Source organism: Hemibagrus wyckioides, linkage group LG11 (genome assembly GCF_019097595.1).
Source record: "Hemibagrus wyckioides isolate EC202008001 linkage group LG11, SWU_Hwy_1.0, whole genome shotgun sequence".
NCBI classification, from domain to species: domain Eukaryota; kingdom Metazoa; phylum Chordata; class Actinopteri; order Siluriformes; family Bagridae; genus Hemibagrus; species Hemibagrus wyckioides.
The window spans coordinates 29,802,791-29,817,945 of record NC_080720.1 but is presented as its reverse complement, the minus strand read 5'-3'; the positions used below and the strand labels follow the sequence as shown (position 1 = coordinate 29,817,945).

General features: G+C 37.9%; 1 protein-coding gene across 1 annotated transcript; it reads left to right on the top strand.

Annotated features, from left to right (window-relative positions):
- The first annotated feature begins 758 nt into the window (after positions 1-758).
- On the top strand, positions 759-13,553 carry LOC131361134 (transmembrane protease serine 6). Its single transcript, XM_058402058.1, has 18 exons — positions 759-1,170; positions 3,137-3,266; positions 3,444-3,586; positions 4,405-4,472; positions 4,551-4,738; positions 4,876-4,917; positions 5,316-5,520; positions 6,515-6,651; positions 6,782-6,894; positions 6,990-7,099; positions 8,501-8,643; positions 8,784-8,882; positions 9,234-9,347; positions 9,480-9,596; positions 9,776-9,944; positions 10,151-10,422; positions 11,266-11,402; positions 11,583-13,553. Exons 1-18 carry the CDS (start codon positions 1,093-1,095, stop codon positions 11,742-11,744), a joined length of 2,427 nt encoding a protein of 808 aa, XP_058258041.1. The 5' UTR covers positions 759-1,092; the 3' UTR covers positions 11,745-13,553.
- The last annotated feature ends 1,602 nt before the right edge of the window (positions 13,554-15,155 follow it).

Sequence of the window (15,155 nt, the reverse complement as noted above, 5' to 3'; positions counted from 1 at the left end):
TTATTTTGTATAAACCAAAAAGACATGGAACATATAACAAACTATGAATTTACCCTAATAAAGTAAACCAACATACAGTATATCTTATTGATGTGATTAATAATATAATAAGTAAATAAAATAAAAAAAAATCTATCTATCTATCTATCTATCTATCTATCTATCTATCTATCTATCTATCTATCTATCTATCTATCTGAAACATGAAGAATACTGATAACACATTCTTGTTAAAAGCAATCATGATCCTCAATATGAAAGAGAGAGTTAAAAAAGAAAGAAAAAAAAAACACGATAACAACTAACCAAGCAAACGGGAAGCTGGTGTTCTGCCAAAACATGTGGCTCATTTTCTAAATTAAATCAGAATGTATTAACTGATTTCTAAATTATATTTTATCAACTATATCAGTTTAACAATTGAAAGAAGAAAAAGAAAACAACAAATTTAAAATCAGCAAACAAATGGATTTCATTCAAGGATGACAGTAATTTGTGTATTTGTGCCAGCTAAATGTTAAATAATTGGGTCATTTGTTAAGAAGAACAGGTGATTTCTCATTTGGTGTTTAGTCATATATAACATACTTATACCCTGTTTACAACTAAGAAACACGCCATATGACTATGACTGCTTAGACACGCCTAGGGAATAAATGAAGTTCCCTATAGTCTACCAAGGCTACCTGTTTCCTAGCTACCATGTCCGTGTACCATGTCATATTTCTCTCTCTGCAATAACACCATCAGTTAGCTCTGCTCTTAGTGTTTTTGTCCGGTATTTAAATTAAATGCAAAACAGTAACAGGGACAAATCAGCAGCCAGGACATGGTTTAAGAGCAACAAGAGGATATTGATTCATGGCAAACTTTGGATTTGTAAATAAAAGGGAAACAGGGGCTGCTTTTCTGGTGCACGGAGGTCATTAGGCCTGCTCACATGTCTGGACGCAGGTGGAACTGTAGCATGGGGAATTATCTTGAGTGATATCTTGTTTTTTATTTCACAGCAACACTCAGGATTGAGTGACTATTGTTGTGTGTGGTTTTTTTTAGAAATGCATCAAGTAGACACATCAGTCCTGTAGTGTTATGGAGCACAAGAATAAAGAGAACGCGGTGTACTGCGTGGAGTATGGAAATGGAAATGTGGCAAGTCCTGTCATGCAAGTAAGCGCTTAAATATATGTAGACTGGGGGTTTAAAATGTATTTAAAGTCAATGTTTAGCACAGACACCTGAGAGATAAGTAATTGTAATTCTTTTTTAAGACTTGATAATGTATGTCATATAATGAAACCACAATAATAAAAATTCTCAAGAAATTGTGTCCTGTGGTTGCGATGATCCATGTGTTTCCATGTGATGAATCATGTTAGTCACATTACGCAACCAGACACAAATCATTTTGCTGAAAATGTCAAAATTGAGTGAAGAGTTGAAACTGATACTAATAAAATGGTGGCAAAAACAGTGTTTTCTCCATAAGTGTGGTTATAGACCTTACTCTAATCTAATATTCCTGATAATAATCATTTACAATGCATATTAAATCTGTGAAGTATTTTTTAGGAACAGGCTTTGACACACACAGCATTCTCAAACATCAAATTCATCATTACATCTCATCCACTTTATCTTGAAGAGTTTGATTACTCAGATTGAGCGTGTCGAATTAGAGTTTAAAAGGTTTTGGTAAAGAAACTCTTTTCCTGTCAAAAGTCATCTGTAAACACTATGAAACTAAACAAAACTGTCATTTTATAATGTTTCATAATCTGCAACTTCTGGTTGCGTTTCACAAGAGCAATCCTCTTATTATTCATGTTGCAACTCCAAAGTTTATGTACTTAAAAGCAGACACACACTGCCCACAGAGCTCCTGATGCTTCAGAATGCTGATGGTTAAATACTGAAAATACTGATTGGCTGCAAACCTGTGCATATAAATCCTATTATTGTTAACGCATACAATGACTAAAATATTTCAGTACTGTAACAGGTGTATGGGTGGCAAATTTCCATAAAGCTGAAGGTTGCCTTCTGATTGGTTCTACTCAGTTCTCTTCAAATCTCTTCAAAAGTTCTCAAGGTTGTGTGTATTTGTTTTAGGAGATAGATAGATAGATAGATAGATAGATAGATAGATAGATAGATAGATAGATAGATAGATAGATAGATAGATAGATAGATAGATAGATAGATAGATAGATAGATAGATAATTTCTGACTAAAATATATTTCAGTATTGTAACATGTTAATGTACAAGGTAATAATACAGGGTGAAGAGGTGAAGAAGGTTTAAGTACTTGGGGTCGACAGTCCAGAGTAATGGAGTGTGTGGGAAAGAGGTAAAGAAGCAAGTGCAGGCAGGTTGGAATGGGTGGAGAAAGGTGTCGGGAGTTCTGTGTGGTAGAAAAATATCGGCGAGAATCAAGGGGAAGGTTATGAATTATAGATTTTTATTGAATCATATCCTATTGGATTTTAGGTGCACGGGTGCAACATCCAAGAAACCCCCTTCATTTCCATATAAGACAGTGGTGAGACCGGCCATGCTGTATGGTTTAGAGACAGTGTCTCTGAGGAAGAGACAAGAGTCAGAGCTGGAGGTAGCAGAGCCGAAGATGTTGAGATTCTCTTTGGGAGTGACACGGTTGGACAGGATTAGGAAAGAGTACATCAGAGGGACAGCTTATGTTGGACGTTTGGGGGACAAAGTTAGGGAGGTCAGATTAAGATGGTTTGGACATGTTCAGAGGAGGAAGAGTGAGTATATTAGTAGGAGAATGTTGGACATGGAGCTGCCAGGCAGGAGGCAAAGAGGAAGGCCAAAGAGGAGGTATATGGATGTAATAAATGAGGATATGAAGCTAGTGGGTACAAGTGTTGAGGATGCAGAAGATAGGGATAGGTGGAGAGAGATGATTCACTGTGGAGACCCCTGAAGGGAAAAGCCGAAAGAAGAAGAAGAAGAACTTACAGTGGATGGATGAAAATGTCCAAATGTTTCAGATATGTTAACTTAAAAGCTGCACAAAAGGCTCATGATCCTTCCTTTTGGTTTATATTATAGTTAGTATTTATATTATAGTTCATATTGTTGTATGTAATATGTTATTCCCCTATTTACAGGCAGGCTCTGATAACATCCTCATGTCAACATTCACGTATAAGATGGTCTCACAGCGAGCTATTGCCCTGATCGTCATCTTCATTCTTCTGATCCTGGCTGGAGGTTCAGCGCTGGCCTGGTATTTTCTAGGTATAGATATATATATATAAAAAAAAAGCACTACATTAATTCACTAGATCAATGGACTAATAAATGGAATCCAGCAGGTTTTATACACTAACATATTTTAACAGTGAGTTTAAATAAATTCATTAATTTTTGCTTTATAAAAGTTCACTCCTCTTCTCTCCTTTTCTCTCTGTTTAGAGTACAGAGTGTGGGTCTTAGAGGTACGAGTGGAGCAGCAGTATATAGGACAGATTTCTATCTTAAACAGGAACTTCTCCACCGCTCTTTCTTCACACACCAGTCGAGTGTTCCGGGAGGAAGCTCGCATTATGGAAGCCATGGTCAGAATCTATTTCCACTTTCACAGCAGAATCAAACCTGTTCCTGGAAATTTACATTACTGCAGGTTTCAGTTCTGGCCCTTTTTCATTAGAATTGATCAAGCGGATCCTGTATACTAGGAAGAAGATAGATCTCCAGGAACAGGGTTGGTGACCACTGAACATTACTTCTGTAGCAAAAAAACAACTGTTTCAGTTTAGTCCTTGACCTGATTAGGCAGTTTCTGATCCTCTTTGTCTTTGATCAATTGGTCTGCAAGTATATTTAGGTGTTTCTAATCAAAGTTGCATTCATTTCATTTATTCGCCTATACGTTGCAACATCCAAGTGTGCAAAAGATATGTGACGCTTTGTATCCCATTGGTGGAGAGTCTACGGTTTGAAATTGATATTCCACTGACACTCATAATGAAGTAAGAAATAAAACATTACAGGTCATGCTGCCATATAAAAAAAATCCAATATGGGGTGGTGTGATGTGGCCTGTTGTTCATGATTTTTCCAATAACAATAATCAAGTGTTTCGTTCTACAACAGCAATTTGGAAATTTCTTACGAATTATGAACACACGTCTTATCCATTTACAGTTCAATGTTGCAAAACCTCCACAGAACAAGTGAGTTCCTCTAGACACTGGAGACTGTTAAATAAACATCTCCTCATGGAAAACTTCCCCATGTCAGATTTCATGTAGAACGTCCACCAAAAATATGTGATATGCCTGCGATTCACTCATTTCTACTCAATGGTCCAATATAGTACAGCTACAGGATTAATTATAAATATTATGGTGTTCTGTCTCATTAATTCTTGCAGCTTGAGAAGCTTGTGAAGTCCTCTAATTTGTCTCACTATTTCAAATCCACAACCGTGTTTGGTTTTAGGTAAGAATGGCTTCTTACGTTCTACAAATTATCGTTGACAAATACGTCCTTGCCATTGGTAAAATGCTGTTTCCACAGTGAGGGCAGTGTAGTGGCGCACTTCTGGTTCATTCTCTCCATTCCTGAGAGTCATGTCGGGAAGGTCACCATGCAGAAGGTCAATGAGAGTTTACTGGGAACCCTGCAGAGCTTTCGCGAGACGGGTGTTAAAGATACTGTTAACTTGGAGGGATACCTCCTTCTTGTGTCCTCATTATCCTTATCAGGTAATAGTGTAAAAAGCTTGCGTAAAAACTCCACCACAAACTCTACTGCAGTGCTGCTTTTTTAGTGCCACTCATATGTCAAAGCCTGATTTTTTTATGTTGTGTTTTGTTGATTTTCATTTGTTTTGCTTTCACAGAAACCCAGCCCAAAGTTATAGATTTTTTGCAAGCCTCATTTGGTATGACATTTTCAATTTAGTTTTCTGCCTTTCTGTTTTACGCATGTCTGATCTAATATGAACAAAGAGCAGTGCCTGAACATTTACTGTGTGTGTGTGTGTGTGTGTATATTCTCACTTAAGCCTGCCTGGGGATTTATGTGTACCTGCCTGTAATGCTGCTATGGTGCTGGTTTCCATGAGCATTTTTTCATCCATCTCTATCCTCTCGAGTTTCCATTTCCACATGTCTCTACTCTTCTTTGCATCTAATAATTACTCTCTGTTTCAATTCAGTTCAACTTAATTGGAGTGATTTGATTCAATGATTCATTCTTCTTCTGTTCAATTCAGCAAGCTATATTGGCATGATATGCATAAACTTGAACATGATAGAGTCTGTCTCCTCTGTGTCTCAGATTGCTACCGGTATCAGTCGGTGTCTGACAGCATTCCTGTTGTTCTGAAGGGTCCAAACACCCAGCGCTCGTCGTGTCTATGGCACCTGAAAGCCCCTGAAGGCTCCCAGTTGGAGCTGAGGGTGGAATGGCTGCTACCTGAGTGTCGAGACCGGCTGGCCGTCTATGACTCGATTGCCCCTGCTGACTCCTCACTCATCACATCGTGAGTCTCACATCACACCATAACACCACAAAAATATATAAATGTTTTAGGAACTATATTATTATCCGAAGGTTTAATTCCTACTCCCACCATGTGTGCATGGAGTTTATATGTTCCCCCTGTGCTTTGGGGGTTTTCTCTGGGTGCTCCGGTTTCCTCCCCCAGTCAAAGGACATGTGTTGTAGGCTTTAGATTGTCTGTAGTGTGTGTGCAATTGTGCCCAATGATGGTTTGGCACACAGTCCAGGTTGTCCCCTGTCTTGTGCCCCAAGTCCCCTGGGATAGACCCTGTGTAGGATAAGTGATATCAATCTAAGCAATAATGATCTCTACTCTTTAATCCATTGCTATAGCTAACAGTGTGATATATACAAGAAATTCCACAATTGTCCTGCTGTTCAGCATGAAATCTATGAAAATATTCACGTAACCTTTCCAAAAAAAAAAAAATCGTAAATCCATCTCAAGCACAGGCATGAATAACAGGGTGGAGTAGTTTAGAATTAGCTAATACACAAACTGTGGTTAATTAGCATCTGAGCTAATAGCACAGGGCCTATACACACCTAAAAATGTCTTTTAATGTTTTTACTTAATTTCAATCTGGGTTGCACTTTCAGAGAGAACTCAGTTGATATCAGAATATCATTAAAAAATAAAGAAAAAAGTTCAGTGTGTGAAGTAGACATTTTAATGGGTTCAATAAGGTAATAATACATTTAAATGAATGTTGTTGAAATAAAATAACGCAGTAATTAGTGAGTCATTTTGATTAATCCACTAATCTGTAATTAACCCAACATTGTGTTAATACTACAGATATAATTTCGTTTAATTTTTTTTTTCTATTACTTTTCTCTTTTAAGTATCTGACTCCCAACCCTTTCCTAAAAAACTGCTGATTCATATTTCTCTCATTTCTTCATTCTATTCCTCTTCCCTACCCCCCCACCACCCATGATTTTTCAATTTTCTCACTATTTTCCTCTCTCAGTCTGTATGGCTGTAGCAGGCATGAGCAGCTGGTGCAGGTTTTATCCTCTGCTGATTGGATGACGGTGGTGTGGAAACAGGGCCAATACAACTATAAAGACCCGTTCTCTCTCTCCGCTCAGGCTTGGCCCAAAAAGAGTATGTCGTTTAAACAGAATATTTCATAGTTCAAACATTGTCCATCTTTAAACTATGTGAGATTTCGGACAGAAATGGCCCTGGACAAGAGTTGACGTTGTGTGGTAGAGATGATGTCTTTCTCTTGTAGATTGCTCTTACATCATCAACTTGGAAAGAAAGGAAGGGGTTCAGGGGAGCTTTCGAACCCCATTCTACCCCAGCTACTATCCACCTAATACCAACTGCACCTGGCAGTTCACTGTGAGTCACAAAGAGATTAGCCTAGCTATCAGGAACCTTGGATGAATAGATGAATGAATGAGTGAATGGATGTTTTTAAATTGTTGTGTCTGTAGATCCCCTCATCAGAGTATGGACTGACCCTGGAGTTTGAGGGCTATGAGCTGAGTAGAGCCAGTTATAACCACAACTGTACACAAGGCCAGTGGCTTATTCAGAACCGCAGGTGAGTTTTAGGCTGTAATACTTCAGGAACGAGTTTGTTTGTAAATTTCCCTTTGGGATGAATAAAGTATCTATCTATCTATCTATCTATCTATCTATCTATCTATCTATCTATCTATCTATCTATCTATCTATCTATCTATCTATCTATCTATCTATCTATCTATCTATCTATCTATCTAGATTCTTGGGAAAAAAAGAAGCATGAAATACACATTCTGCAGTATATTAAATTCATCATGAGCTTATATCATTTTGTAGGTTGTAGGTTGGTCGATGGGAATGTGCTTGTTCAGTTATTCATGTCATGAATAATGATAGCATCTTACATTGTTTCCTCCATTAAAATCAGCCCTAGTTTCTTTCCAAATTAGATAAATACGGCCAAGTTACGTTCCCAGTTAAATAAAATGCAAATGTATTTAACATCTTACAACTACGAAGGTTGCATCAATGTTGTAGAAGAATTTATAAACGTTACACAAGAATTCCCCCAGATTCAAACATTCTTTGTTAAAAAACCAAAAAGTTTTACTTTATTACTTTATTGCTTTAATAACCTGTCTGCACTGTATCCCAGTCACATGTTTACATCTTTCTGAACCATTCACAGTATTTGGGTCATGGCACATCTGTATAACACTGTTTATTGCAGTTTATTCTGTCTGTACTTTATCAATACTGTGGTTCAATTTCCTTTTATTACTAGTACTGTTCTTGTTTATATATATATATATATATATATATATATATTATTAAACTGTATTTTTATTATTTTTATTATTATTATTATGCCCTTCATGCTGCTCACGTGCCTTTAATTGCCCCTCAGGGCAATTAACTTTTGATGCATCATCATGCTTTTACTTATATGGAGACAAGCAATATGTGACACTAGTTTATGATTATGGAGCAACTAGAACAGGAAGTAATGACCATATAAGGAAAGCATGTAGAGTTCAGTGTTTCAACTGGGATAGATTCAGCACTGATATTTACCTGATTCTGTCCCTGTTGATATACCAAAATCTGTGCACTAGCTGTCCTTTCCTTATATGGTCATTGCTTCCTGTCGTAGTTGCTCTTTTGCAATGATCATTAATTAGTGTCACGTTTTGCTTGTTTCCCTTGCATTGTAATTCTGTTTATCTCAGTTTATCTTTTATCCTTGCTCCGTCTGAATTCTAATGCTGTTCATTTCTGATATTAACTTTTGTCAGCTGTATTAATTACCAGTATTGAATGAACCAATTATCGAAATAAACACACTTTCTTGTCTTATCTGTCTGCCAATACATGTTTTAACAGTTATTGTTTCCTAAATTTGTTCTGATGATGATTCATGGACTGAAATACACTGAAATTTGCTAATGGTTAAATGACTTGGGTGGTGTGTGTACAGAATGTGTGGTACCAGGGCTCTGCAGCCGTACGCTGAGCGACTCTACCTCCGTTCCTCCACTACCACCGTTTCCATGACGTCAGAGGTGTCACTCACAGGGCCTGGCCTCCAAATCCATTACAGCATCTTCAACCAATCAGATCGTTAGTTATTTTTGCAATCACTCTCTCTCTCACACATACACACACACATCTGGACAGATAAAATGCATTGCTGTACATATATCTGTGACATATCTGTGTGTGATGGTATTGTTGGTGTGTGTGTGTGTATGTGTGTTTAGCCTGTCCTGATCAGTTCCTGTGCAGTGTCAATGGCCTGTGTGTGTCTGCGTGTGATGGGATCTCAGACTGTCCTAATGGTCTGGATGAGAGAAACTGTGGTAAGAGTTCTCTATACTCTATACTCTAGTTCTCTTTTGCAAAGAATCAAAAAATAATCGAAAAACCAAAAAAAAAGACAAGCAGAATTGATCATTTTTTGGTCACAGTTTTGGCTCAGAATAGGCAGAAATAACATTTACCAATATCAAAACATTAAACTTTTTCAGAATCTCTAAAATCTTAAATACCAAAGGTGGTCAGGGTGGTTAGCAGTAGGGGTGCCAAACATTTTGAAAGCTAGTTTTGCAGAAAGAATTAAAAAGAGAAGGCATCTTGAATCATTTTCAAATTCCAAAATATTGTTGCTCATCATCATGAAGTAATATGATGTAAACGTTTGTGTGTCACAGTGTGTATTGCTAAGTACCGCTGTCTCAGGGACAGTCAGTGTGTAGACTACTACAAGTTGTGTGACCAGCATGAGGACTGCACTGACGGAAGCGATGAAGAGAACTGCACAATGGGTATGATGCACTAAACACACATTATGGCTACATAAAGTGAAATTAATATTTAAAATGCTAATTATTCATACATACAGAGGAAACCTCGCAGATGAATAATAAACCTTGCTATGTGCTTGTGCATATGTGTAGGAGTTCCTTGTACTGATAAGACTTACATGTGTGCTGATGGCACCTGTTTGAAGAAGCAGAATCCTGCTTGTGATTTTATCACAGACTGTCCTGATGGTTCTGATGAGAAACATTGCGGTGAGACTCATCTATAGTATATCCAATAGTCTGTGAACAGTAATCAAATGCTCCAAATATTTATATAGGACCCAATAAACTACCAGGTCTAAGCTTCCACGTCGTCCTGCTTTTTTAAGGAGTACTCATCAGACTAAACCACTTTGACTCAGTAACGATAAGCTGAAACGTTCCTACAGATTGCGGTCTGCGTCAGTTCAGTACCCGAGTGGTGGGCGGAGTCAATGCAACAGAGGGGGAGTGGCCATGGCAGGCCAGCCTGCAGATCAGTGGGCAGCATATCTGTGGTGGAGTGTTAATCTCCTCCCAGTGGGTGGTGTCTGCAGCACACTGCTTTAACGATGATCGGTGAGTAAAGCATGCTGTGTGGTGAACATTAATGCTAAAATATCAAAAATATAAAACATTTTGAAAATTTGCTTTGTCTATATATCGCTAAAAATATTTAAGTTTGTATGGAAGTATATAAATGGTCACTGTATAATACACACACTTAGTTGTTAAAGGCTATTAAAGGAGGCAATTTTAAGAGTCTAATTCTATTGCTCTCTTAGTCTGTACTCGCCTTCCATATGGACGGTGTATGTAGGTAAACTGCGTCTGCGTACCTCCACTCGGACTGAAGAAGCTCTCCGTGTGACTCAAATCCACCTGCACCAGTACTACGATGACGAGCTCCACGACTACGACCTGGCACTGCTTAGGCTTGAGAGACCCGTCTCAGCAGGCACACTGGCACTGCCTGTCTGCCTGCCCGAACCCACACACCAGCTGGAGCCTGGTCTGCTCTGCTGGGTCACAGGCTGGGGGGCGCTCCGAGAAGGAGGTGAGGACATGCATATATACATTGACATGAAGAGAAATTAGAAGAAGAAATCACTAAGCTGACATTAAAAATGAAATTAAAAAATGGACACCAAGATTCATTTGAATCTGAGATTCATTTAAGATGAGTTTTGCTTGAATGTGAGAGTCATCTGAATGTGAGATTCACTAGATTTGAGATTTATGTCATCTGAGATTCATTTTATCTGAGAGTCATTTGATTTGTGATTCAATTGAATTGAGATTCATTTGAACTGAGTCATTTGAAATGAGATTCATTTGAGATGAGATTCATTATATCTGAGCGTCATTTGATCTGAGATTCATTTGAGATGAGATTCGTTTGAACCGAGTCATTTGAAATGAGATTCATTTGAACTGAGACTCATTTTATCTGAGAGTCATTTCATTTGAGATTCAATTGAGTTGAGATTAATTTTATCTGAGCGTCACTTGATGTGGGATTCATCTGAGATGAGATTCGTTTGAACCGAGTCAATTGAAATGAGATTCATTTGAGCTGAGATTCATTTTATCTGAGTGTCATTTGACTTGAGATTTATTTTATCTGAGCGTCATTTGATCCGAGAGTCTTTTGAAATGAAATTCATTTGAGCTGAGATTCATTTTATCTGGGAGTCATTTTATCTGGGAGTCATTTGAATCCGAGATTCATTTCAATCTTTTATTCTTTGAATCTGAGATTCATTGGAGTTCAGATTCATTTAAATCCCAGATTCATTTAAATCTCATAATCATGTCAATGTGAGATTCATTTGTTCATCACTTTTTAATTCAATCTTTATTATTCATTAATGATTTTTATTAATATATTTTCCCCCAGGTGGCATAAGCGACATCCTGCAGAAGGTTGATGTGCATCTGGTCAGCGAGGAGGCTTGTGTCCGTTCCTATGGATACATTGTCACTCCCAGAATGCTGTGTGCTGGTTATCGGCGTGGAGGAAAAGATGCATGTCAAGTAAGATACCTCTTCTCTTTATCTCTCATCTTATACCTTTCACTCATTCTAGTTTATCCTTAAATCCATGTATTCCAAGTATTGCTAATAATTGTTGTGGAGAAAATAATACACTTTATTTTAATATACAGACATACCAATCCAGCGTTGCTCATATTTATTCTCCATCTCTCTCCTCAGGGGGACTCTGGAGGACCGCTGGTTTGTCAGGAGACATCCGGTCGCTGGTTTTTGGCCGGTGTAGTGAGCTGGGGCCGTGGCTGTGGCCGAGCTGATTATTATGGTGTTTACACACGCATCACCAAACTCTCCTCATGGATCAAACAACTCATCGCATCCTGACATGCAGGACACACTGATCCTATTCTCAGCCAGGAGCTGCTGTCAGCTTGTCCTAGACTAGAGTGGTGTGTAGGTATGTAAGTTCAGAGAAGAAACAGGTATGAGCTCTAGAAGAGTTATGCTGCAATGATGAAGTCTAATTTTAACATTAGGGTTCATTATTGTTCATTACAACACTGCAAAAAAGTGAAAATATCCTGCAAATTGTCAGATTTATCTAGTTACTGGTATTTCCCATTACAAGATTACAATAATCTAAATACACTAATCAGGCATAACATTATGACCACTGGCAGCTGAAGTGAATAAGACTGATTATCTCCTCATCATGGCACCTGTTAGTGGGTGGGATATATTAGGCAGCAAGTCAACATTTTGTCCTCAAAGGTGATGTGTTAGAAGCAGGAAAAATGGGCAAGCGTAAGGATTTGAGCGAGTTTGAGGAAGGGCCAAATTGTGATGGCTAGACCACTGACAATCAACCAATCAGTACTGCAAATCATCATCACCTATGTGGGAGGAGGTTGCCTAGGTAGGCAGTTGTGTATTTGCTTCACAGAGAAATTGAAACCGCTGCATAAAACCCAGTCAGATTGGCTGGGGTTTTTTTTGTCATAAGTTACTGTATATTATAGAAAATATTATGACACATACGACACAATGATTTGAGCAAAATTGTGATGGCTAGACGACTGGATCAGAGCATCTCCAAAACTGCAGCTCTTGTGGGGTGTTCCCGGTCTGCAGTGGTCAGTATCTATCAAAAGTGGTCCAAGGAAGGAACAGTGGTGAACCGGAGACAGGGTCATGGGCAGCCAAGGCTCATTAATGAATGTGGGGAGAGAAGGCTGGCCCGTGTGATCCGATCCAACAGACAAGCTACTGTTGCTCAAAGTTAATGCTGGTTCTGATAGAAAGGTGTCAGAATACACAGTGCAGGATAGGTCAGGGCTGTTTTGGCAGCTAAAGGGGGACCAACACAATATTAGGCAAGCGGTCATAATGTTATGCCTGGTCAGTGTATAAAATGATTAAATGTTTATTTTTCGACCCTTTAATGCTCTTGTTTTATTGGCAAATATTTTTTTAATATAAAATTTCAGCATTAAAGATAAACATTCAGCAACAGAATCATAAAATTTAAAGCACAGTACAACCAAAGTGATATAATTTTATATTTATCTAAATCAGAAATGAGATAAATTAGACATATTTGCATACATTCAAGATATTTTCATTTGCTATGATGTTTTTTTGTTGTTGTTTTTTGCAGTGTAGATGAGATCCAGAGTGTGTGTCATAGATTGTAATGAAGAACAGAAAGAAACGCTCTACAGTGTGAGAGCTAGAGGGGAGATAGTATTTATAGCTTAGGGCAGCTCAATCTGGAAGGCTGGTAACTACAGAAGAAACTTTCACTATGGTTTCGGTTTTGTTCACCATGTTAACAAAACCACATACATATTCTGCAAGAAAATGTCTCGTTATCACACGGAACCTTTTTTTTTTCCTTCTTGTGAATGTCCATCATGTTTGCTGAAGTATATATTTTGGATATATTTTGGCATGAGCATTTGGCCATTATAACAGGTTATAAAATTCTCTAAATATCTTTCAAATTCTAACTATATTTTTTATATATGAATTTTCAAAACAATTTAAAATTGCAGACAAACAAACAGCAAAAACAAGCTTGTTCTCAGGTTGTAGGTTGCTGTGAGGCAGATTTTATTTATTATCCATTCACATTCTGTAAGATATTTTTTATATTTGCGCATTCATTTCCTAATAAAGTCATACATTGTTTTTTTCACTGCTTTTCCTTTCCTGTTTTTCCTAAATTTTTCTTGCATGCAAGCATATTTCTTTTAGCATAATACATGTCAGCTTGGACATATCTAGCTCTGGACAGTTCTTTTTTTTTTATACCTGGCATGCAGCATCTCCAGATGTCATGTCTTCGATACATGTGGGTACAGCTATCATAGAAAGTTTTGGTAGCAGTTTAAGAGAAAAATCCTGAACCTGAAACACACACACACACATATATACAAAGCACAAAAGCCTCAGCAAGCTGCAGCAAATTCGAGAATTTTTGACTTCAACAATCACAGAACAAATCACAAAAATTCCTACATTCCTTGCCTAAGCATAATCCTCACTGACAGGAAGATATTTATATCTACTGGACTGAAAAGGAAGTTTTGCATTTAACGACCAAATACAAACCCTAAGCACGTTTTTTTTTAAATGTGTGTTTACATTTACAGGAACATCCGAGGTATGAATGAGATATTGTATTAACGCTAGACTCTTTAAAAATATATATTGTTTGTTCTGTAGCAGGTTGTACGTGTAGGTGAGTGTGTGTGTGTGTTGAGTGTGTGACACTGTTCAGAGCAGATCAATAGCACAGCAGCCCGACTGACTGTCGCTGGTAGGCAAACAAACCCAGACGTTAGGTCCAGATAAAAATAAATAAAAAAAAAAAATCCTTACGCTTCACATAGTCCATTCTCTTTCCATTGGCTTTTCAGAGACATCACGCAGAGACGGATCTTTATAAAAGCAATTTTGCTTAGTTTGAAGTAGTCCTTCTACTTCAGGATCGATTTTTTTCAAGGGTTTTATTCTTCTTACACAACAGCGCAAATCTTCTTACACACAATTTCCCAACACCAATCATTAAAAAATGACAAATCATATTTCTGTAGCTACATTTACACTAATGCTGAAGAAGGCCGTAGCATAAAGTATAGTGAGTCCTACTATAACTGACTCGAATTGATTCAAGCTGAGTCAAGTCAAGAGGCTTTCATTGTCATTTCAACCGTACACAGCTACGGATTAGTGTGCAGTACGCACTGAAATGTTCCTCCAGGACTGTGGTGCTACATAAAACACAGAACTACAAGAGACAAGGTAGAACTAACTACTACATAAAGTGCTCTAAAATCTCTAAACTGTCCACAGTGTGTGAATGAGTGTGTGTGGTTGTGATACACTGCGATAGACTGTCGTCCTGTCCAGGATGTGTACCCTGCCTTGTGCCCCGGGTCTCCTAGGATAGGCTACAGGTTCCCCGAGACCCAGTGAGATAAGCAATGTAGAGAATGCATGGATGAGGGAACTTGGCTACCATTTGTAGGTGAGCATTCTCCCTTCAAAGTCTTCTACATAGGGCTTACGTATTTGCTGCGGACCATGCAGACACATTCACAGCAAAATAGCACTCAACTTCCTGTTTTTACAACTTAACAAAGACGAACCAGTATGATTTATGTAGACAGTAATTAGGCAAGGGCAAAAGAATATGCAAAGAGACTGCGATTGTTATGAATATTTGGTTACTGTGTTTGGTACAGTATGCACTATTCAATATCCAACCTAGGCTTTTTATTATAAACACTT

Bases quoted from the DNA above. Each gene is read 5' to 3' on its own strand.
- LOC131361134 (XM_058402058.1), top strand. From the start codon at position 1,093: ATGGAGCACAAGAATAAAGAGAACGCGGTGTACTGCGTGGAGTATGGA. The intron at 1,171-3,136 runs GTAAGCGCTTAA...CCCTATTTACAG, and splicing joins TGGCAAGTCCTGTCATGCAA to GCAGGCTCTGATAACATCCT. The intron at 8,644-8,783 runs GTTAGTTATTTT...ATGTGTGTTTAG, and splicing joins CATCTTCAACCAATCAGATC to CCTGTCCTGATCAGTTCCTG.